The sequence below is a fragment of the Cetorhinus maximus genome, chromosome 19, assembly GCF_964194155.1.
Source record: "Cetorhinus maximus chromosome 19, sCetMax3.hap1.1, whole genome shotgun sequence".
Lineage (NCBI taxonomy): Eukaryota > Metazoa > Chordata > Chondrichthyes > Lamniformes > Cetorhinidae > Cetorhinus > Cetorhinus maximus.
In genome coordinates, this window is record NC_135897.1 from 40860765 (window position 1) to 40886568 (window position 25804).

Below are 25804 nucleotides of genomic sequence, written 5' to 3' on the forward strand. Positions count from 1 at the left end.
GGCGGCAGCGGGCGCGCTCAGGCTGTTGGGTCCAATGGCGATCCGGCAGCCTGTATAAAGGACGGACTGGCAGCCCTGGAAAGGCTGCTCGCAATGGCTGTGCAAAGTGCTGTGCAGAGGGGCAATGAAGTTCATGCAAGTCCGAAGGGTAGGCCATCGGGGCAGGCCAGGCCGGAGGGTAGGGCGGAGGGCCAGTGTGCCCCTCATTTTTTGGATGACTGCCTTGCTGGTCTCCTTGAGGAGGTGAGAGCACGGCGGGAGGTGCTGGTTTCCCAGGATGGGAGGGGGAAGCCTTGCATCTTTGTGTGAGTGTTCGGCAGCAGCGGGGTGAGGAGGCACTGGAGCCCTGATATGTCCCATTCTGGTTGGGGTGGGCCGTGCGCAAAGCGAGTCCATGTGCAATTTGCACTAATCAATGCTCGTCTCTCATTTTCAGGAGAAGAATGCTCATAACACGGCAGAGCGTGCGAGGACTGGCGGCGGCCAGGCGCAGATCGCCATTCTTAGCCGGTTCGAGCAGGAGGCCATGGATTTGGAGAGGCGCCAAGCGCCCAGGTCCACTGGCATCAGTGAGGCTGGGGTGCCACGGCCAGGTATTTATGCCCAACAGTGAGGTCAGCATTGTCCTCCGAACAGCCATAGCACTGCTGAATGTTAATTGATTTAATTTTGCAACATGACTTGACCACTGCTTATGGAAGGATGAGTGCATAATGATCCGGGGGACAGGGTTGCACTTTGTCACTGTCTCCACGTTAACTGATCCACTGTCCTTGTTCTTCCTTTCAGCATCAGTGGAGCAGAGCCGGGAGGAGGAGCAGCAGAGGCCCCCCTCACACCTGAGGGGCCTGAAGTCTCACCAGCATCACACCATTTCTGCGAGGCAGGCATCAGTGCAGGTACTAGCACCTTGGTGGGAATTTGAACATCGGCTACTGTCCCGGGGCACAGTGGTGAGGGCACTTCACAGCCGCTGGAGGAGCTGGCAGAGAAAGAGTGTGCCCATGGCGCCAGCAGTCGGTGGCTGATGATGTGCCTCTGGAGTCGTCCGCGACGCAGCAGGTGCAGGAAATGCAGCCGGGTGTGCGGGAGCATCTGGGAGAGATACATGAGGCTATGCTTGGCTTGTTCTTCGTGGTGGAGGAGTCTACTTGTACGATCGCCGAAGCAATGAACCACATGTCCGAGTGCCATGTGTCCTCCATGGAGAGAGTGCCAACTCTCGTGGAGAGGCTCCTCCAGGAGAGCCGTCAGGGCTTCCTGGGGATGCACTCTGACCAGCCAGCCCTCATATCATCATTGACCTCAGCTGGTCATTGCTGGTGTGGGAGATGGTCTGGGCATCAAGTTTCCCAGCTCAGTGCCATCTATCCACAGTGAGCAAGAAGGTCCAAAGCGACCTCATGTTGGCGCAGCAGCTGCCTGTCGTTTCTGCAGGCACCTCTCAGGGCGCTCCGGATGAGGGCAGCAGCTTCTTCGCCCCTCTCCCAGTGACCATAGCATTCGGTGAGGCTGCGACGACTGGGGAGATGCCAACTGTGGAACTGGCAGCTCCCTCCCAGGCGGGGCCAGCACAGGCTCCACGGGCCAGAGGACGACTGCCAAGGTCATCGAGGCCAACAGGACAGCAGAGTCAGCAGGCTGTCTCAGATGCCACTCCAAGTGTTGGAGCAGCACCAAGACGCAGCATCCAGAAACGAAAACATAAGGCACCTTAAGCACACCACAGGTTTTTCACTGGTGTTTTTTTGTTGGCCCGGGATGAGCTCCTTATGATTTGTTCTGATTTGTAACACTATTGTCTTTTTTTTTGCATAAGTTTGTTTGCTTGACATATTAAATTCAGATATGTCACCATGGCTGAGGGGACCTCTTTTCTTCTGCATATGGATGGTTTCCAAAAATGTAATGAGTGCTTTGTTGGACATTCAATTTTATTAACAAGGCCCTTAGTTACTGTTGCTAACCTGGCAGATTTTGCACTTAGGTGTTGAGTATGGAGCCTACAGCCGAGGCTTATCCTGGAGGTCCATCTGTGGTGGGCTAGCTGAAGGTTCATTGGATTAAAGCCTCCTGGGTGTCCCTGCCTCCTTGGAGTACGCCTGAGTCAGCGTCTACCCCCTCAGCATTTCCCTGTGCATGCTCATCCTCAGACTCACTGCTGGGCTCATCATGTGCAGCCGCAGCCACTGTGTCGATGTCTTCATCGTCCACTGTGTAATCCCTTTCCAGCGCAAGATTATGGAGAGCGCAGCATGCAATCACTATCAGCGACACATGATCTGGGGGGTACTGGAGTACGCCCCCTGAGCGGTCCAGGCATCGGAAGTGCATCTTGAGAAGACCGATGGCTCTCTCCATCACAGCCCTTGTGGAGGCGTGGCTCCTATCGTGCTCAGCTTCTGTTCTTGGATGGTGGAGAGGTGTCATGAGCCACCTCCTGAGGGGATAGCCCTTGTCACCCAGCAGCCATCCATCAAGCCGGGCTGGAGCACTGAAGAGCCTCGGCATCTGGGAGTTTCTGAGGATGTAGGCGTCGTGGGAGCTGCCTGGGTACCTTGCACAGACTTGTAAAATCAGCATCCTGTGATCACACACTATCTGCATGTTCATGGAGTGGATGCCCTTCTTGCTGATGAAGGCACCGGGCTCACCTGCTGGCGCCTTGATGGCCACATGTGTGCAGTCTATTGCACCCTGGACGCGGGGGAAGCCAGCAATGGCCACGAAGCCTCTGGCTCACTCTGTCTGGCTGGCCTGGTCCCAATGGAAGGTGATGAAGGTCAATGCATGGCTGAACAGGGCGTCTGTAACCTACTTGACACAAGTGTAGTCAGCTGATTGGGAGACACCGCAAAGATCACCCGAGCCCTGGAAGGAGCCAGAGGCATAGAAGTTGAGGGCAGCTGTGACCTTCAGAGCCACTGGCATGGGGTGTCCACCCACACAGTTACCGGAGATCTCAGGCCCAATCATCTGACAGATATAGTTGACTGTCTCCCTTGAGAGACGGAGCCTCCTTCGGCACTGCACCTCAGACATATTAAGGTTGCTGCTTTGCTGCCAGTATACCCTGGCAGCAGGATAGTGGCATCTTCTGTGGCCCCTTCCACCTTGGTCCACCTCTTGGCCCTGCACCCCTTGTGCCTGAGCCTGTCCTCCCAAAGGTGGCTCCCCTGGAGGCTGAATGTGGACTCCTGGCCTCCTCCCCCTTCTAGCCCTCCCTTCCTCCTCAGAGGAGCTGCCTCCAGTGGACGGTTCAGCTCCCATTCCCAGGCTAAGGGAAGGCTTCCTGAAAACTGCAGGCCCAGAAAAGATTCCTCACTGCAGAGCGCTGACCTGAAGGTTAAGAGTCCAGACAAAGCAGCTGGTATGCGTTTTGAAGTACTGCAGATCACACAGGCAAGTTTCAATAACTTTGAAAAATAAATACTTGACAGTGCACACTTGCGACCCCAGTGAGCCCTCTTATCCCGCTCGTGGATGAGGTTTATACAAATGTGTCGTACCCACCTGCCTGTTGCGCCCATGCGCCAACCCGAAGATTGCAAGGGCACCGAAAAATCAGCATCGATTGGTGAGTCAATGGCCTTAAGTGGCCCTTGGGTGCGCATCAGACATCATTGTGCGCCCGCCCAATGAAATATCGCGATGGTGCGCAGTGACGTCGGGGCACTCGCCCAATGTCACCACGCCCCATTTTATGCGCGGATGTGTGGCCCCCCCCACCCCCCCTCCCCCCACATCAACGGGAAAATTCTGCCCTTAATGTTTCCACCCAAGAAGTGCCTGCTGATCAACTCTATCATTAATAATACAACTCAGTCACCCTACAACAAACTGGCGATGAGGATAAAATAGGGTTGAACAAAGGAAATCAAGTTAAAAAGAAATCGGCACTGTGCCTCGCCCAGTGATTGTAAGTAGCAAGCTCCGTTAGAATTGAGAAGTTATCCCCTCTTAAAATGCCACAATTTGGGAGAATTGATCATTTTGAACCATCTACAGACGATTCGTGGCACCCATGCCCCAGATTCGAAGAATTTCAATGAATTGGTAGACCTTGTGAAGGGTCACTTTCGTGAAGCCTTCAGTCACGATGCAGAGGTTCAGGTTTAATTCATGAAATATAGCCACAGGTGAGTCAATTGCATGCTATGTGGTAAATTTGGAGCAGTTGATGGAACATTGAGAGTTCGGCACGACTCTGAACGACATGCTCAGAGATCGTTTAGTGTGTGGTGTCAAAGAGGATTCTATTCATAAAAGATTATTGTACGAAGTGAATCTGGATTTCAAGATGGCATTACAGATAGCGCCGACCATGGGAAGTGCAGTAAGTGAGTCAAAAGCAATACAGGGTGCACAAAATGGCACCGTCCTCCACATCAGGCAATACTAAAAAGCCTAAGGGCGGAATCGTCCCAGGTTGGCACTAAGTGCACTAGCAGGTGGGAAAAAGGATGTTTTACCCACTGGCCACAATGGCAGGTTTTCATGCTGTATCATCCCAATCACGCCTCATTAATCATGCATTCCTGGGAAACATGTCGTTTCGCTGGCGGGCAGCCTCTGATTCACCCGCCATGCCGTCAACTCGCTGCTTCCTCATGCTGGGTGCCATATTTAAATGTGCAGCCGCACGCACACCTCACAGTACTTCCAGCCCAGGATTGTTGCACAGAAGACATGGCCCCAAAAGGCAAAAAGATTGCAGTCCTAAGGCTGCGGACCCCGATCCAATGACGCATCCCTGTAACACCTTCTTGACACTGCTGTAGCCTGCCACGATGTCCTCTACCCCTGCTCTGGCCGCAGGAGGACCATCAGTGTCACCACACCGGCTTGGGAGGTGTTGGCAGTGGTGGTCAGTGCCAATTCTGCACAGATTAGGTTCGCCATCCAGTGCAGAAAGAGGATGAATGATCTCAACCGTGTCGCCAGGGTAAGTCAACCAGGTCATGACTCTAAACTCTCACAGTCACAAACCCATCACACATTCACTGGCATCTCACTCACTGTCAGCTCAAGGGACATCACCACTCACTCTCACACACATACCCTCACATCTCCTCTGGAGGCTGCCTCCTCAGCCCTCACCATCTTGAGGCCACTTGCACAGATCAACTTGTGCCCCACGCAAACCCTGGGATACCCACCTTCCCCAGTAATGCCCTAGCCCTGCAGCCTCTTCCCTTGCCTAAGGCCACTTCTCCCCCTTCCCAAAGCAAGCCCTAGCCCTGCAGCCGTTGAGAAGCTAACCCCACCATATGGCTGGTCTGGTAGGTAGAGACCTGTCCGTAAGCCCCCCTAAAAGTGATGTGGCGCTGTCTGTAAAGTCTGGTGTTAATGACCATGGGTGCTGCCCGAAGCAAGGTAGGCAAACAAACCTCAAAGTCCTGAGCGAAATGCAGCTCGCCAGGTGCACTTCACTTATGTACAGTTGTGAAACACGTTGTGCCTGGATGATCCAGCAGGGCGGACAATTCTGGCGAGCTGGGCTTATAATGATATGCAGATATATTACGATGAAGTTCCCGATGTGTGGAGCGGATGATTGCAAACTGGTTTTACGATGTTGTGAAACTGATTTTTGGCCTTCCCGCCATAATGTCCACTCACACCTGCCATGATGCCTGATGCCAACGGGCATGGAAAGTTCTGCCCTAAAAATCCACCCATTCTAATTAAGGTCTCAAACATTTAAGTATAAGAGCATCAGATCAACTTTAACCCTATGGGACTAGTTTTGAGAACAAACTACAAAACTGAAATTAATCCTAAATGAAAAATGTAATTTGTTTTGTCATCCTAATTTATGAAGGAGGAAAACGTACAAATAGGATTAGGCCATTCAACCCCTATTCTACCGTTCAGTCAGTTCATAGGTCATCAGTTTCTCAACTCAACTGCTTCATAGACGTCGAATCCTATCTTTATAATTCAACCTTTACGCCTTTGTATCATTCTGCTGAATCTGTGCTGTAGCTGCTCCAAAACCAATGGCTTAAAAAATGTATCACACCGAAATTGGTCTAAAATCCCAGTGCAATGCAGCAGAAGTACCTCATGTGTCTGGCAGCAGGATTACTGCAAAATAGTTCGCCAACCTCATTAAGACTGCATCACTGAACCGCAGGTACCATTCTCTAACTGGTGTAAAGTACTTTGGGAAATTCTGATGTTGTGAAAGGCACTATATAAATGAAAATTCCTTTCTTTGAATTTACAGCTCCAGAGGCAGCTTGCTGGTTCTGGTAGAGAAAGGAGGTGGGAAAGGGGTCAGCAAGATGTGCTGGCTCTGAGGCCGTCCATGATCCTCAGGAGAGCCAGGTAGGGGGAACAGAATTGGGAGTGGCACGAGCAGTTACCAGCAACTGCCTGTGCTTTTAATCTGGAGTTGGCTGGAGCACTCCTGTTCCTCTTGGCTTCATATTAATGGAAGTCAAAAAAATTACAGCTTAGCTTTCTTGTGGCCTCTATTCATTTCTTTCAGGACCACTTGTATGACTGCTGAATGCCTGAACAAACAGGTCGCAACAATGTACTGTGACTGACTGCAGCATGCAATCTGGCAAAGGGGCTTAAACATGCATTAACTCCTTCATTTGCAGATGCAATGGGCCTAACAGAAGTATCAGATGCATACCTTGGCTGTTTACTGAACAGCCCTAACCATTATGATGAGCAGTGAACTTGTGGCAAGGAATGGAATTCCCTTTAGTTTGGATAGTGAAGAAGGATGAGTTTGAGCTCTCTCATGATGTTCTTACTAGTTGGATGATTAGTGAACAAGACACACTGCCAAGATTCACATTCAACAACTGTGGAATCAAACCATAGCAAGGAGTCAACTCATCTAGCGATGAAGTGACACGAGAAAGTCAGTAACAAAATAAAAGTAAAAAGAGCAATCAGTCAGTTATAAGTTAATAGCCATTCAACTTGCAATTTTTGGTTTTGACTTAGGGAAGTGAGCTAGGCCATTTAGCTTAACGGTATCTGCAGCCAATGCTATATTACACTACAGCTGTTCAGACCAACAGCCACTTGTAGTGGAAATTAATCCACTATGATGAACATTAAGTTCACTTTGAAGTTCATGGGTCTGTGCACAAATGGCATTATGAGCATTACCCTTAGAGTCTGTAATGTACATGGTCACATTGATTAGGTTTGTAAAGATTTTTAGTGATAATACAGCTTTCAGAAGCATGTATTGTAAATACAATGCCGCTTTTATTGTCAGTAATCTGCAAGAAAAGAGAATCACACATCAATTTATTAAAAATGATTAAAGCTTGCCCGAAAGTTGTTGGAAATTTTCCAATGACACTTACCTGCCTCGTCATAGGCGGCAGAGAGTTTTTCAAGCACTTTACGGTCTATTGCAAGAATCTGCTGTTCCAGGATTGTTTGATGTGATAAAACACTATTTTCCTTATCTTTTTCATAGTCTTGTAGATGTTGCTTCAGAGCCTCAGGCAAGTGTATCTTCACATATTCTGCAGCAGACTGCACAGAAAAAGATAGAAGTGCTCAAAGGAATGTCAACCAAATATTCATGACAGTTTTGTTACAGAATATAGAAACATATATATATTGTAGGAATTCAACAATTCTCATTGTCATTGAATCTATTTATGTCACATTGTTGGCTGTCAACTTAAACACTGAGGTGTTTTAAAATGTAGTACTGATGAAAATTCCATCTCTTGCCCGTGGAGCTAATATCAGGATTTTCAAAATTTTGGAGGATTTCAGAAAATGCATCTGAACCTGAAATTCTCTCCCTTGTGACTTGTCACACATCAAATATTTCTAACTAGAACTACTGAAAACAATCGCAATAAAGGGTACATGATTAATCTATTCCACTGTGCAAGTTAATGGAAAGAATGGGAAAGAGAACCATAATATGTAATAAATAGGGGATCTAAATTGTTTCCTAAAATTGTAAAGTATACTCTATGATATAAATATGGCTTAGGTCTGCCTATTAGAATTGAAAAAACAAAGGCCTGAAACTAACTGTTAAAAAGACCAAAATGATGAGAGTTGAAAAAGAGGCACAGAATAAGGAAAAGAAATAAATCAACAGTGAGGACTAGAAGTAGTCACCAACTTTACCTACCTGGGCAGGAATTTGAATGATCAACTGAATAACAGTAAAGGAATATGATGCAGAATTAGAATCACCAAACAAACAATGACTCCACTAACTAACGTTTGGAAAGATAAATCTATGAGAAAAATTATTAAGCTTAAGCTTCTTAAAGATTTGCCATTCAAGGTGCAGAATGTTGGACCACAAAGAAGATAGACAGGAAAAAGATCAGTTCTTTTGAACTTTGGTGTCTCCAAAAGATGCTAACGGTGAAATGGACTGATAGATGTACAAATGAGTGGTCATTATAACAGGTGGCAGTTGACAACACAGGCAAATCGTTATCAGTGGTGGACAGGCAAAAGTTGAAATAGCAACTTATGAACTAGGAGCACGAGTAGGCTACTGAGCCCTTCAAGCATGTTCCGCCATTCAATAAGACCATGGCTGATTTGATTGTAACCTCCCTCCTAACCCTGATAACCTTCCATCCCTTGTTAATCAAGAATCTATCTAGCTCTGCCTTAAAATAAATTGAAGACTCTGCTTCCATTGCCTTTTGAGGAAGAGAATTCCAAAGACTCATGACCCTCTGAGAGAAAACAATTCTCCTCATCTTTGTCTTAAATGAGTGACCCCTTATTTTTAAACAGTGACCCCTAGTTCTAGGTTACCCCACAAGAGGTAAGATCCTCTCCACATTCACTCCGTCAAGACCTCTCAGAAACTTAAAGGCTTTGATAAAGCCAGCTCTTACCCTTCTAAACTCCAGCGGATACAAGCCTAGCCTGTCCAACCTTTCCTCATAATTCAATCTGCCCATTCCTGGTATTAGCCTAGTAAACCTTCTCTGAACTGCTTTGGGCATGTGGCATGAAGCAATAGTATAGAAAAGATGAAGCTCGAAGGAATAGTAGAGGGAAAACGTGGTATAGATAGGCAGACCAGATGGAGGGATAATACCTTGGAACTAATGGGCTCGAGTTTCAAGAGGGCACTGAGAGCGACACGAGATAGATGCAGCTGGAGGATGAGAGTGCATCAAACCACAGCAAACTTGCCCTCCCTGAGTTATCTGCACCAAACACAAAGAGATTTGCATTGCTCCTTTAAGGGGGATTAATTAGTTTAAATTTTGTTTTCTCCTTTAGCTAAATTGTATCGGATTAAGCTTGATCTTTGAAGTAATAATCTGTTTGATGTTGTTTATGATTTTAGAGATAAAAGCTATTCCAGTGGTAGAAATATGTTCCAACTATTTGTGCAGTACTGAAACAGTTAGTTGTATTTTGTCGGTTTTCTTGTTTTTTGTGGCTAACTAACCCCACTAGAGAGAGAAAAGATGAAACAGCATTGAAGTGGATTTCTAAAAGTAAAAGCCGGTTTAAAGATGAGAAGAATAACACCACATGGGATTTTGTTTCATAGAAACAGCCAATCTCAATCCTATTCACTCAGCCCTGCTTCTAATGCATCAGAATTATAGTAGGACATTATCTGAATTGTCCGGAATGTTTCAATAAGTTGCAATATATATTTGCCATTCTCTATAATATAAGTGCACAGTACAAAAGAGACACATTTTAAATTAGCTTCACAGCTGTGAGTTTTGGATGTTATTATTTTGAAATTCAATGGATCTATTTTTAATTTTTCATGATTTGTCCTTTGTAGCAGCCTCAGGAGCGTTATCTATCCACAGCATCCTTTGGCCAGAGGGAGCAGTTATTGTAATTCCACCTCAGGTGGCAGGTGCCATGCTTGACACAGAGGGAGGTGCTTTATGTCTGTCTTTCCTCTCCTGAACTAACCATTTAGCAGTCAAAGGCATCCAACAACCCTGCAAAAACATAGGACATTCTTCACTTCCATGGCTGAATGTTAAACTGTTTGGGGAACCCTAAGGTTGAAACTCAAAACTATAGTGCGTGACTGCCCGATTTTCCAGAAAGAACTGAACTCAACTCAAGTGTAATTTCAGTTTGCCAGTGGCATTTCTGAAAGCAACTGTGAATTTGCCTAATACTTGCAGGTACAATCATTATAGAATCTTCCGTGTCTAAGAATCTGCCAGTATTTTTCTGAGTTCTGAAGGTCAGGTAATGGCAAAAACAAATATTACAATTGAGCAGCAAGAGGTCAGGATAATGTGAAAGACCAATTGTCATAATTATATGACATGTGCATGAGTGATATCAATCTGTAATTTCACTAGCTTATCAAGCATATATATTGAACTGTTTAAAAAGGACGTTTTAAAAGCAAAGAAAGACACTGACTTAAGATGGTTGCGACAAATCTGGTATTGTAAGTTGACCAGTTTCTGGAAAGTTCCAATGTGAATTACAATTCAGACATGCCACAGCATCCTTCTCTGGAACTTCACACTTGCTGATGTGATTTGTTGAAAATTGTACTGGACCTCATAAGGCTACCTCTCAAGTGGAGACAGAAAGTCTACTAGGGCAATGGCTATGTGGAAAGATGTTTTTCCTATCTCATCAAGGTGGATAATGAATCATTCAGAAGCTAATGGCTGGGACATTATAGGAGGAGCAATAGCCACAGTCGGTTCAGACATCAGCTAAACAAATACCTTCTGAAATCATTATGAGGGCAGGGGTCATGTGACTGGAGCAACCATTTTTGAAATTTCTTTTGAATATAGCGTGCAAACTGCTAAAACAGGAATCTGGAAAAGCTGCCAATGAAGCAGTAACAAGCTCCCTTCTCTTCTCTCTCAAGTTAAGATCCTATCTCGATTCTAGTTTAAAATCCAGCACAGAGATAGAGAATTTTCATCGAAAGGAAGCTCTGGTGGGAAAATCATCAACTTCTGGAAAAGACAGCTTACATTTTAAAAATAAATTGTCTCTGGCAATTGTAGTTTTACATGGGCTTCAACTCCTGAAATCTCAAGACAAACATGGAGAAGAAGCTGCTGCAGCCAAGGACTCATAAACAGTGAGCTCTCCATTTTTTTTCACCTTTCAGCATTGAACTTTAATTTGGGTAAGGAAGTAACTATCCCCTGTACAATTTGTAAATTTTGCATGTGTCTGTGTGTGTGTCTGTGGGTTGAGACCTGGTTTTACCTTTTTAATTTTTAAAATATCTTTACCTGGGTGGGTTTTTAACTCATTAATAACTAATCCATTTTTGTTTTAAGCTTAAGAGCTTGTCAGACTAGTTTCTTTGCAATCAGCACATAAATGGTCAAGCACAGTCAGAGAGTAAATATCTTCATCCTTCTAAATTCACAAAATACCCTGTTACGGTCAAACTTGGAGTAGTAAACGAGGGAAGTCATTTTTACCCCTCCTTATGTGGCTGTAACACCAAAAATATCTGATGTTTAATCACAGTGGGAGCAATTACCACATAACGAATGATGTTTTCATATTTCACTGCATTTTGGTTCAAATACACTTTAATTCATTTAATCTTAGCTGTTGAAACTATGAATTGCTTAAACCCCTTTATTTGGTGCTTTAACTGTAGGTGGTTTGAGCCAGGTTCATTAAGTAGGGAAGTAAATGTTGTGATTAGCTGTTAAGCAGGATGAATGGTTAGCCGTTTTGTGATCGGCTTTTGTATAAGATAGTAGAAATTTGAGCTCAGTAGCGAGTAGCCAAAATGCTGCCCAAATTTGCCTCAGAAGAAGTGCAGTTGAACAGGAGGTATTTTACCATAAGTAATAAATGAAGTTTGCTGCTAGGAGGAATGCAAGATAACAGTGTATATATTTTCAAGTTAAACACATGGGGAAGAATTTTCTCCCTGTCGGGCGGGCTGGTCGGGAGCAGGCATGGAGCCAATCGCCGCCTGCGATTGGCTGCGCGCTGCCATTTTATGTGGGCGGGCCAATTAGGGCCCATCCTGTGTGACGCGCACCCAGAAGCGCTGAACGCTCCCTCTGTGGACGGGGGTGGAGGAGGGAAAGTTGGGGCCTGTGCTCTTTAGCGCATATGCCTCAGGGAGATTAATTTCACAAAAAAACATTGGAAAGAAGAAAAAATAACATTACTCAGACATGTCCCCTCATGTGACATTGTCACATGAGCTGGGACATGTTTATGAATTTTGATAAAACATTTTATTTAATTAATAAACCCTTCATGAAACCTAATCCCGCCCATGGATGAGGTTCCATGAAAAATGCGAAGGCTGCCTGGGCTCTTCACCTGCCCGCCAACCGGGCAGCCCTGGCAAGTACTTTAATTAATTCATTAATGGCCTTAACAGACCTTTGACAGTTCAGTGTGTGCACAGCTGACTCTGGTGTGCACCCGCCTAACTGAAGAATCGAATGATGCATGATGACGTCAGGACACACGCCCGACATCACCACACATCATTTTATGCGTCGGCTTGCCAAGTAGAAGATTCTGGCCATGATTGCATTGTAGAGTGATATGTGGGCCCATGGATCCTCAGTGCTTTCAGGTGCAGCATTTATGCACTAAGTTCCGAATTTTCGCACCCAAGTCAGCTGTGCAGAGTTGGAAAATTTCCCGGATCCACAAGCCCAAACCACTAGATTTTTGCTCCGTGGAGGTGGGTGCATACTGGAGTTGGGGCCCGCCACCCCTGGAAACAGCGTGGAAGCAACCACAGGGGCTGCCAAGTGCCGAGGCAGGCAGTTTAAAAGGTCCATTTCAGTGCTCTGGCACTTTGTCCCTGTTGGAATAAAAATAGTAAACCACAAAACAGCCCTCACTCCTCCATGCCCCATCCATGCCAACATATGCCCCTCTACCCACCTCCACATCCCCTTATAGTCCCTATGCCAACTTGGTGCCAAATCATGTCAACTAATGACCCCCACTCATCACCATGGTCCCTTATAAACACTATAAAAGCTTCTTGCCAACTTATGCCAACCCATGGCATCCATCCACCACTCTTTGCCCTTACACCCTCCATGCCAACTCATCCAGTATCTACCTTGGGCAGACTTCAGGAGCCAGGCTGAGATGAAATAAAATAAAGTTCTAAGTATCTATTACAGACTTCATTGTATAAAAAAACTGATAAAACTCCATTCAACATATTTAAATCCTTACAAGTGCTGAATCCCTTGTAGAAACAAACATTTGCATTCAAAGTCCCACATCAAAGACAGCTAATCCCTTTATAACTACTAGGACCTGTCAATCAAACTGTGAACTTACAGGACCCTCCACTGTGATAATGATAGGTTATGGAAGCAGTCAAGCAGTAATGATGCTATAATTATAACCCTCAGGCTCATGTCAACAAACAGCCATTGGAATTACAAGCACTGACTTTTTTCAAAGCAGCAGGCTGGTTTGTATTCAAAATTTATCCAGCTGGGATTTAAATAACTTGACAGCCTGACATTTCCACAGGCCGTATCCAACTTTTACGCCAATTCACATCTACTCTTTAAGATCCCAAAAGGGAATCTGATCTCTCCAAATGGGTACCGAACCTCTCCAAAGAACTCAGGTAGGTTTAGACCTTTTCCTCAAATTTGTAAACCCTACAAGTCACTTTTCAGAAACCTCGGTGACGAAAATTGCTTCCGAGTGAAGGCAGATGTACTTTTAAATGTGCCATTGCCTCCATGAACCACGTAAGTGTGAAATATGTCCTGTTCCCATTCCCCACCCCAGCTTAAATGGTGGGTGCCAGATATGGGGGTGGGACTTCTGGATTCGAGGCCCCAGTGCCATTTTGCCTAAGGCGCAGAGACCAAAGGGCTCTGCGAAAATTTGGGCCCAAGTGTTGGAAAATTGAGTCTTTAAACCTGGTGACCTCTGCGCTTGAGCAACAATGGGCCATTCCAAAGCAAAGAGAAGATATGGGGTAATAATGGTTATCTTCAAATGTGGCTACTAAAGAGGCAGTTCACAACATGGTAATGTGTAGAAAAACAGAAATGTCTGACAATCTGCTGGGGCAGCAAAATGAGATAGAATTTGCTGAAACGCTGTTAGTGGAAGGTTTGAATAGAAATAATTACAGTGTTACTTGATAAAGGTAATAGAAACAGAGGTAACTGTTAAACTTTTAACATTATGAGGATGACATTAAATATCACATAGCCGTTATTAGCCTCACAAGTGTGTCCTATTATCCTGACCAACATTCACTCTAAGGTGCATGGCCTTCTCTGGCAGGCCATGTACAAGTCAGACCCCTTTAAGTTACATGCCTGGGCAGCTGCAAAAAAATTTAAAGGGCATTTAATAAATCAGCTAACTACTAAAAAGAAAAGGGTAGGTTGATCATGACAACAGGAAATAGATATGAGGTACAGAATATCGGAAGAATTTGCATGTATTATAAAGAAATCGTTTTGAATATTCATAAATGAGGATACTAGTAAACTAATTAATAGAGAATCAATTACTGGTTTGAGGGAATAGTAAGTTACCAATATTTTACCTGAGGAAAAGTGGGTTTTCAAAAATGCAAATGGAGACTGCACCTATTTGACAACAACTCATAAAGCAGTGAATGCACTAAAACAGTGGAAGGATCGAATTTTCATATCTTACAAAAATCTAACCTTGTATGGACCAGGATGAACATCAATCTATTATGAATCTTTTATGAGTTGCCATATGGGCTATTTTAATTTGTGACTCATTTTTAGTGCACTATTAGATTTTGTGATTAATTCTTTGGCTCATTGCCAGTGACCTTCATGTTGCTTTCATGCTTGACAACTTAGACACTGATAGTATTTGCACATCCTAGTTTTTAAATATCAATTTGTTCATATGTACCATATGGCACTGTGGAAGAATCTTATACTCAAAACAAAGTTATACAGATATTCTCTAGTGCTTTTAATAAAGTTAAAATTGATGATCATAGAACAAGGAATATAGTTTTGCCATTTAGTTTGACACCAATTCCTTTTTTAAACACCTTTGAATCAAGTCCAGTTGCGTTAAATCAGATGTCAGTTTAATTATGAGCACCATGAATAGTCCACCATTCCTAGGCAGTCTAGAAAGTAAAGCATTAGAAGGAAGAAGGAAGTCAATCTATCAGGTGCAGGCTACCACAATTAATCCACTCTATCATCATTATAATTTCTGGCAGTACCTTCTGATAGTGACAATGATCCTGTATGTATTCATGTAATAGGTTTATGCTTTTAAATTCATAGCATGAGAACTGAAGAGATGAGGAAAATGTCCAAAAAGACCATTGCAATTTCTCTGATTTTCAGATAACTCAAAATCCAATTTTTTTAAATCAGGAATTTAATGATAACATTCTCGAACGTGAAGGTCATTTGGCAAGGTTAAAAACCAAGTGCTGATTATGTTAATGTTTTAGTGTTCTTAAGGGTAGCAGCACATCATAAATCATTGGCAGTTCTTTACATCTTTTTGAAACTTCTACTCTTATTTATCATGTGTTACCAGTCTTTTCTCTAATGCCTGCTTATGGAGCGAAAGCTTTGATGACTTTTTTGTTATTTAACACAGAGTTTAATGGATCCTTTAAAATTCAGGAGGAGGGACTTTTGGAGTGATTATCAAGATGGTTTGAGATATTATAATCCAAATATTGCTCATTAAAGAGGTAACCAAAAACGATGAACCTTCAAAACGATAAATAATTGCCAATGATTTGCTGAAAAATGCTACTGCCTCCTAATAAAGACTGAAGTATTAATAAACATTGCTCTTGGTTTTTAAACATACAAGATCCTTCAGGGATTTCTCAGGGGAGTGTCCTAATCCCAATCATCTTCAGCTGCTTCAGCTTTGATCTTCCTTCCATCGTAAGGTCAGAATTGGAAATGTTTGCCAATGATTGCAGTGACCGGTAATGTAGCAATTCATGCTAATGTAGTAGGACCTGGAAAAATTCCAGTCTTGGGCTGTTAAGTGGCTAATAACATTCATGCCACACATGTGCCAGGCAATGATCATCTTCAAACAAGAGAGAGAGTTTAATCACTTTCCATGCATATTCAAACCCAATGAACCTCATGGAGGTTACAATTGGCCAGAAAATTAACTGGACCACCAAGATAAATACTGTGACCACAGGAGCAGATAAGAGGTTGGGTATTCTGCTTTGAGTGACTAATATCCTAACTCCTCAAGGCTTTTCCATCACTTACAAGGCACAAGTCTAAAGTGTGAATACTGTCTACTTGCCTAGATGAGTGCAGCTCCAACAACATTCAAGACACTTGACACCATCTAGGACAAGGTAGTCTGCTTAATTAGCACCTCATCCTCAACCTTGAACATTCATTCCTCTAGTACTAGTGCACTGTGGCAGCAGTATGCAAGATGCACTATAGCAGCTTGCCAAGTCTTCATTGACAGGGCCTCCCAAACTTGCTAACTCTACCACCCAGAAGGGTAAGGATAGCAAGCGCAAGAGAATACCACTCCTTCCAAGGCCTGAATCTTCTAGCAGGTGTGTGGGAGCGGGGCCTGCTCGCCAAAGCGTAAAATGATGCGCGGTGACATTGGGCATGCATCCCGACGTCAACGCGCGTCAGTCCGATCTTCAATTCAGCAGGCGCACACAGGAGTCGGCTGCGTGCCCGCCGAACTTTCAAAGGCCTATTAAGGCCACTTAACAACCACTTGAAATAATTAGCAGGTCTACCCGTTCAACCTTAAGGTTGCTGGGCAGGCGAAGAGCCCAGACATCTTTCACACTTGTCATGAAACCTCATTCACAGACGGGATGAGGTTTCATGAAGGCTTTATAAATTAAATAAAAATTTTCATTAAAATTCATTGACATGTAGCTCATGTAACACTGTCACATGAGGGGACATGTCTGAATATTTTTTTTTCTTTATTTCAATTGTTCAAGATCAAAGTAATCTCCCTGAGATGCTCCATGCCTTGGGGAGATTTCTGCGCTCTTTCACGAAAAAGCACAGGCCCCGGCTCTCCCTCTCTCCCCCACCGTCTGCACAGGGTGCGCTCAGCGCCTCAGGGTGCAAGTCATGCTGGGCGGGCCTTAATTGGCCTGCCCACGTAAAATCCCGTCCAGCCCGCCCGACGGGGAGAAAATTCTCCCCCAAGTTCCCCTCCATGTCACATACCATCCTGACATTGAAATTTATCACCATTCCTTCATCGTTACCAGGTCAAAGTTCTGGAACTCTAACTATCAGCACTTTATGAATATTTTTAACTGCATGGACCACAGCAGTTTCACGCCACCAATTTTTAAAAATTCATTCATGGGATGTGGGCATTATTTGCTAGGCCAACATTTAGTGCCCATTCCTAATTGGGAAGTGCCCTTGAGAAGGTGGTGGTGAACTGCCTTCTTGAACCACTGCAGTCCATGTGATGCAGGTACACCCACAGTGCTGTTAAGGAGTTCCAAGATTTTGACCCAGCGACAATGAAGAACCGGAGATATATTTCCAAATCAGGATGGTGAGTGGCTTGGAGGGGAACTTTCAGGTGGTGGTGCTCCCATGCATCTGCTGCCCTTGTCCTTCTAGTCATAGATTTGGATGGTGCTGTCTAATGAGGCTTGGTGATTTCCTGCAGTGCATCTTGTGGATGGTACACACTGCTGCCGCTGTGCATCAGTGGTGGAGGGAGTGAATGTTTGTAGATGGGGTGCCAATCAAGCGGGTTGCTTTGTCCTGGATGGTGCCAAGCTTCTTGAATGTTGTTGCAGCTGCACTCATCCAGGCAAGTGGAAAGTATTCTGTCACACTACTGACTTGTGCCTTGTAGATCATGGACAAGCTTTGGGGAGTTAAGTGGCGAGTTACTCACTTCAGGATTCCTAGCCTCTGTCCTGTTCTTGTAGCCACAGTACTTATATGGCTAGTCCAGTTCAGTTTCTGGTCTATGGTAACCTCCAGGGTTTTGATGGTGGGGGTATCAATTATATTAATGCCATTGAGTGTCAAGGGGTTATGGTTAGTGATATCTATTGAATGAATTGTTTGGCTTGCCGTGCTTTGCAGGCCAGTGCATTGTAGGATTTCAGAGTCCATGTTTTTTTGTTATTTCTGTTACTGCAGTAGGATAAACGAGAGCTGTGATGTTCAATCACCTCCACGCCTCCGGGAGTATTGATTAGTCTTTAAAAGGTTATCGGCTGTACCAATATTAAAACATAACAAATTGGCGACGAGGATGACGGATCTTTGCAGTAAGGCCACTCGAAAAGTGAAACAGCTAGTAAAAGGAAATTGCTAGTAAAGATAAAAAGCTTGCCTACTCTCCTGGAGCGCTTCTGAAGTTCAAACAAAAGGGATCTGCAAGGCTAAGATAAAAAGACAGAAAGGGAAGAAATCGCTGCTGTGCTTTTCTGAACAGGAAAGAAGTTTAGAAAAAAAAAACTTACAGCAAAATGTGAAGCAGCCACGTTTGCAAATAGAAAGAGACCCACGATTGCGGGGATCCCGAGAAAGTGCAGGAAAATTACGGCCACAGGGCCGTCAGCTGCAGACAGCCTCCGAAGTTCCAAATATACAGGACATGCATGGCTCAAAAAGAAGACAGAGAGAAGAAGATGCTGCAGTCTTAGGACATTTAAAAACTTACAGAAAGGGAAGGTCCACAATCGCTGCAGAGCTCGGTAGGGGCCCAAAAAGTGTGGGAGAAACCGCAGAGACAAAACTGCTGCCGCTGACAGCCTGAATTAAAAAAAGGTTACTGTCTTAAAGCTGTAACAGCATTTAAAGTGGTGGCTACGAAAAAAGGAAATGACAATAAGCAAAAAGTAACTGATGAAGAAGAGGAAATAAAAAGGCAGAAAATGACTACATTTTCTGGACCTATGGGACATTGCGATGAGGCTGTGGAAGAGTGGAGCTCCTACACTGAATGCTTTGAGGTTTTCATCCTTGCAAATGGAATTGAAAATAATAGAAAAGTGGCAACTTTCTTAAGTGTGATGGGAGCTAAAACCTTTGGCTTACTAAGAAGCTTGGTGCCGTCTAGCACAAAATTGTATGAGGACATTGCAAAAGTCCTAGAGACGCATTTTTCCCCTAAGCCACTTGTCATAGCAGAAAGATTTGGGTTTCACAAAAGAAACCAAGAGGGGGAAACAATTGTGCAGTATGTTGCAGCACTTAAAAAGCTCACTGAAAATTGTGAATTCAAGGAAGTACTGAACGATACCCTCTGTGATGGGTTTATCTGTGGCCTTTGTACTGAAGCAATCCAGGAACGCCTCCTGACAGAGGCTAACCTCACTTTTCAGACAGTCATAGAGATGGCAGTCTCCGTGGGACTGGCTGCAAAAGAAACATGGCAGCTGAGCGCATCATCTCGAGTGCATAACGTGACAGTTGAGTGTGTACACAAGATAGCAAGCAGCCAAGAATGTTACCATTGTGGAAAGCCTGGTCACCATCCATCTGAATGTTGGTGCAGAGACCTTGAATGCCATCAGTGTGGCAAGGGGGGACACATTGAGCGTGTCTGGAAAAACAAAAAAGTAGCAGTGAATCAGAAAGGTAAACCAGAGAAAAAAGAATCTGCTGTCTGGAGTAACAAGAAGAAAAATCTGCATGTCATACAGCAGGAACGGGTGGACCAGAGTGACACCGAATCTGAAGAAGAAGGACCCCTCCACATCTTGTCAGCAGCAGGTGGTTCACAGGGTTACTGGGTAACACAGCTGCTGGAGGGCCAACCATTACATATGGAACTGGATACAGGGGCAGCAGTTTCTCTGGTCCCAGATGCTGTGTATCAGGAGAAGCTTAAACATCTTCCCTTGACACCTGCAAATCATTCTGAAAACGTATACAGGAGAATTTGTACCTATGATGGGCAGAGTGGAAGTTAAAGTGGAACTAAATGGACAGGCTGCTAAGCTACCACAGTTTGTGATGAGAGGCAACTACCCAGCTTTAGTTGGACGGTTATGGCTTGAGAAGACCCAGTTAAACTGGGCAGAAGCGTACAGCATTGCAAAAGAAGAAACTGGTCTAAGAACTGTTATAAAAAAAAATGCTGTTGTTTTCGAAGGAGATTTGGGAAGCATGAAGGGAATCACCGTAAAATTGAATATCAAACCTGACTCTCAACCAAAGTTTCTGAAGGTCAGAACCGTGCCTTATGCCATATGGCCAAAAGTCGAAGCTGACCTGGGGCGTCTAGGCAAGATAGGAGTCTCGGTACCTGTCTCCCATAGCGAATGGGCAACACCCATCATTCCAATGCTCAAGAAAGACAGCTCCATACACATCTGTGGGGTTTTCAAGGTTGCTGTTAACCCTGTGTTGTGTGCTGAACAATATCCACTTCCCCATATTGAGGACCTTTTTGCTGGCCTGGTGGGTGGACAGAAATTCAGGAAACTAGATCTACTCCAGGCCTACTTACAAATGCATGTTGATGAGAAGTCACAAGAATATCTTACCATCACAACATAAAAGGGACTGTACCAATATTGCTGTTTGCCTTTTAGAATAACATCAACTCCAGCCTTGTTTCAGAGGACCATGGACCTGATTCTGAGTGGCTTCCTGGAGTTCAGTGTTACCTTGGCAACATCTTGGTAATAGGCAGGACTGATGAGGATCGTCTCAAGAACTTGGAGGCTAGAGGATTCTGGCCTATGAGTTCAAAAGACAAATGTGAGTTTTTTCAACCCTCTGTGGAATATTTGGGACACGTCACTGATGCTGCTGGGCTTCACAAAGCACCCTCCAAGGTCAAGATTATTGTGGATGCTCCAGCATCTCAGGATACCAGCCAGCTTCGCTCGTTCTTAGGGCTGCTGAAGCATTACAGGAGATTTATTCCACGGCTGGCAACCCTGCTGAAACCCCTGCATGAGTTTCTGTGTCAGAACAAAGTCTGGAAACAGACAGAAGCCTGTGATACTGCATTCAAGAAGCCTAAAGCAGCACTGACAGGTTCTGAGATACTGACACACTTTGACCCCCCCTTACCCCCTTACCTCTACAACTTGCATGTGATGCTTCGCCTTATGGAGTTTGTCCTTAGGTGTGGGGAGGCCCATAGTGTTCGCTTCACGGTCTTTAAGCAAAGCAGAGAGCAAATATGCTCAAATCGAACGCAAAGCACTGGGAATCATTTTCGGAATCCAGAAATTTCACCAGCACCTGTTTGGATGGAATTTCATGCTGCTGACTGATCATCAGCCACTCACCTCAATATTCAGTCCACACACAGGCATCCCTTCTTTAGCTGCAAGCAGGATGCAGCGTTGGGCATTGATGTTGGGTGCTCACGCATATGACATCAAATCTCAAAAACCTACATTTTGAGGCTGCCGCTACCAGTCAGCCATGTAGGCACTGCTCAAAAAGACATTTTCTACTTTGCACACGTGGAGAACACACCCATCACTTCAGTCCAAATCAAGAAGGCTACTTGAGAGAACCCAACATTGTCCAAAGTCATGGACTTTGTGATGCATGGCAACTCTTCCCCGAACGTCTGAGTTTCACCTGATGCCCACCCTTACGTTTCCAGGAGGATGGAATTATCAGTCACTTCAGGATGTTTGCTTCGGGGCATGCGAGTTATTATTCCACCAACATTGAGGGAACCAGTGTTAGACCAACTGCATTTTGGACACTGTGAAATAGTTCGCATGAAAGAGATTGCAAGAAGCTACTTTTGGTGGTCTGATCTGGACCAAGACATTGGAGCCAAGGCAAGATCTTGTCCTTATGCAAGAGTGTGAGAAACATGCCTCAATTGGCACTGCTCCACCCATGGAAATAGCTGGAAAACCCTTGCCAGTGCATCCATGTCGATTTTACTGGGCCATTTGAAGGAACAATAATCATGGTAGTTGTGGGTGTTCATTTCAAATGGCCAGATCTTTCAGTGGTGTCCTCTACTACAGCTGAGAGTACAATTCAAAGGCTAAGAGAAATGTTCAGTCACTACGGGTTACCAGAACAACTTGTGACCAACAATGGATCTCAGTTTGTCTTGCAGGAGTTTGAGAATTTTTTGAGAAGTAACAGAATTCATCACATCACCTCAGCACCATACCACCCATCCACCAATGGGTTAGCTAAGAGATTTGTTCAAACCATGAAACACATTTTAAATGCAGCACAAAGGCATTCTCCATTCAAAAGCGTCTGGTCAAATTTCTGCTGACATACTGAAACACTCCACATGCTACGACTAAAGCATCTCCAGCATTCCTACAAATGGGACGGCAACAGCGTAACCAAGTGAAGCGTAGAGCACAAAGGTTGAAGCCAAGAATTTTCTGTTCTGGACAAGAAGCTCGAGCTCGTAATCATGCTACCGAGCTAAATGGGTACCTGCTATGGTGATTACTCAGACAGGATCTGCTTCGTACACAGTCCAAACTGCGAATGATCTCACCTGGCAGAGATATGTTGACCAACTGTTGCCAAGTCAAGCGCCATCTAAGGATACGGCTCTTACGGAAGAGTCATCTCCAAGTCAAGGAATGCTGACTCCAGTCTCACCTCCTCAGTCTAGCTCGAGTGAAGTTGAAGTCGTCTCACCTTCACCTGCATTAGACACAACTTCAGATTCGGCTACAAGTCCAAAATTGCCATCAGTCTCTGATGAACATTACCCTGTAAAAGCACCAGAAGTCTGCTGTATTCCATATCGGGAGATAATGTCGCCTGAGTATCTGAATTTATAAAATCAGGGACTTGAAATGGGCTCAGTGAACACAGAGGCAGTCTACCCTCTTTCCCTAGTTCATGAAATGTTTTGATAACTGACATTTCCAATAAGGAAGGGTGGGGGGGGAGGCGGTGGGGGGAGGAGGAATATGTTATGTAGTGAACATTTGGCTTGCCATACTTCGCAGGCAAGTGCATTGTGGGATCACAGAGTCCATTTTTTTTTGTTAGTTTTGTTGCTGAGGTAGAATAAATGAGAGCTGCAATGTTCAATCACCACCACGCCTCCAAGGATATTGATTAATCTTTAAAAAGTTATCGGCTATACCAACACTAAAACATAACAGTTAGATTCTCTCTTGCTGGAGATGGTCATTGTTTGGCACTTGTGAAATGTTTGGCACTTTGGCAAATGTTATTTGCCACTTGTCAGCCCAAGTCTGGATATTGTCCAGGTCTTGCTGCATTTGGACATGGACTGCTTCAGTATCTGAGGAGTCGCAAATGGTGCTGAACATTGTGCAATCATCAGCGAACATCCCCACTTCTGACCTTATGATGGAGGGAAGGTCATGAATGAAGTAGCTGACACCTCTCTGAAGCAGCTGAAGATGTTTGGGCCTAGGACATGACCCTGAGAAACACCTGCAGTGATGTCCTGGAACTGAGATGATCGATCTCTAACAACCACAACCATCTTCCTTTGGGCTAGGTATGGCTCCAGCTAGCAGAGAGTTTTCCCCTTGATTCCCATTCATTCCAGTTTTCCTAGGGTTGCTTGATGCCACACTTAGTCAAATGCTGTCAAGGGCAGTCACTTTCACCTCACCTCCGGAGTTCAGCTCTTTTGTCCATGTTTGAACCAAGGCTATAATGAGGTCAGGAGTTAAGTGATCTCGGCGGAACCCAAATTGAGCATCAGTGAGCTGGTTATTGCTAAGCAAGTGCCACTTGATAGCAATATTGATGACCCCTTCCAACACTTTGCTGACTTTACTGATGATGGAGAGTAGGCTGATAGGGTGGTAATTGACCAGGTTAGATTTGACCTGCTTTTTGTGTACAAGACATTCTGGGAAATGTTCTACATTGCCAGTGTTGTAGCTGTACTGGAACAACTTGGCTAGGGGCACGGCAAGTTCTGGAGCACAAGTCTTCAGTATTATTGCTGGAGTATTATCAGGGCCCATACTAGAGCCTTCAGCCGTTTCTTGATATCATGTGGAGTGAATCGAATTGGCTGACGACTGGCATCTGTAATGTTGGACACCTCCAGAGGAGTCTGAGATGGATCATCCACTTGGCACTTCTGGCTGAAGATTGTTGCAAATACTTCAGCCTTAGCTTTTGTACTGTTGTGCTGGGCTCCCTCAGCATTGAGGATAGGGACATTTGGAGCTTTCTACTTCAGTGAATTGTTTAATTGCCCATCACCATTCACGATTGGATATGGCAATTTCTCAAAGGCAACTAGGGCTGGGCAATAAATGCTGGCCTTGCCAGTGATGCCCACATTCTGTGATTGAATAAATAAAAAGTCAGTCTACAAAACACATAAAACCTCCTGAAAAACTTTAAAAACAGTTTCAGCAAAAACTGAAAAACAGAATAGAACTGAAAAACAGCCCTGAGCAAGGTTCTCCAGCTGTTACAACAAAGTAAGCAAATACATTTATATTTCTCTTTATTACATTTGATTTCAGGATTTATATTCATATTTTGGAAACACATCTGCAATTTAGTTTGTTTTCTGTGAAAACTAAAACCTGATGTATGATATGTGAAAAGAAGTACTTATAATAGGAATGCAGTGGTGCTTGAATTAGTCACGCTGTTCATTTTCTACTACGGGGTAAATAAAACTGAATGTACATAAAAATGTAATTTTTGTAGTGGGTTATTTTCCTGTGGGTCCTAGAGGATTATTTTTGTTTCTCCTGCTTCTATAAAGAAAAATTTTAAACTTAGTTGAAAATTCCCCTTCAGACAGCTTACCAGGGTTTCTGCAGCCTAGCTAGCTGCTATAGCTGCTCCATTTACTTCTGGATGGAGATTGTGTTGGGCTCCTATTGATGTAGGAGGCTCCCATCTGACTAATCAGGCATTTTATCATGGTAGCCAATTGACAATGGAGTGGTTATTTCACCCACTCCAATGTAACTGCCCCTCTACTAGGTTTTTGTCAGGTTGTAGAGGTTATAATTCCCATTAAAGGTTTGGTTGTGAATATGGAAATCAAATAAAGTAACCCTGCCTCAAATTGGACTCCATCCTGACTATATACAATGAATCAAATTTACTGTCAAAGTAAAGGTAAAACTCACAGCACCCAATGTTATTTATGTGCAATTTCAGACGAGGGCAGATGTGTGATTAAACATGAAAATGGGAAGTTGCTGTCTGAGATGCTCCTCTGTTATCTTCCAGAAATGGTGAAAGATCTTAATTACTGCCAAGCTTTCCCTCACTGAAAATTAACTATAACAGAAATGGAGTCTCACTCCTTCAGCTTCTAATTTTTTTTCTTTCTGTCTCTTTTTTCTCTTTCAGTGCATCTTTTTCCTTGTCTTTACTTAATTTTCTATACCTGATTTGACATTGAATTCATTCCTCTACCTTACACTTGCTGGTTCAGATTGCACTTTTCAATCCTCAAACCTTCAATGTGATTGGTTAAGGAGATGTACAGCTGCTTGCCCTGTTTACATAGGTCCCAGATGCCCTGTGAGGACACGTCCCATTTTGATCTCCCAATTACAGCAACTTGCAGTATCACTGGAAATTAAATGGGCAAAGGCAAGTCTAATGCTTCATCTTAAAAATGTACCCTTTGTTCGTCAGCTGCAGTAAATTCCAGCCTATAGTATTTAAGAACATAAGAACTAGGAGCAGGAGTAGGCAATTCAGCCCCTCAAGCCTGCCCCGCCATTCAATACGATCATGGTTGATTAATTTTGGCCTCAACTCCAATTTCCCGCCCTCTCCCCATAACCTTTCAACCCGTTACTAATTAAAAATCTGTCTATCTCCTCCTTGAATTTATTCAGTGTCCTAGCATCCACTGTACTCTGAGGTAGTGAATTCCACAGATTCATGAC

General features: G+C 44.3%; 1 protein-coding gene across 1 annotated transcript in view; it reads right to left on the reverse strand.

The window, feature by feature from the left end:
- ppm1lb (protein phosphatase, Mg2+/Mn2+ dependent, 1Lb) overlaps positions 1-25804 on the reverse strand; it is a 185138-nt gene that overhangs the window by 38509 nt on the left and 120825 nt on the right. The window contains exon 2 of the mRNA XM_078563780.1: positions 7341-7515. Within this exon, the coding sequence (XP_078419906.1) occupies positions 7341-7515 (175 nt within the window). The remainder of the gene's footprint in view (positions 1-7340; positions 7516-25804) is intronic.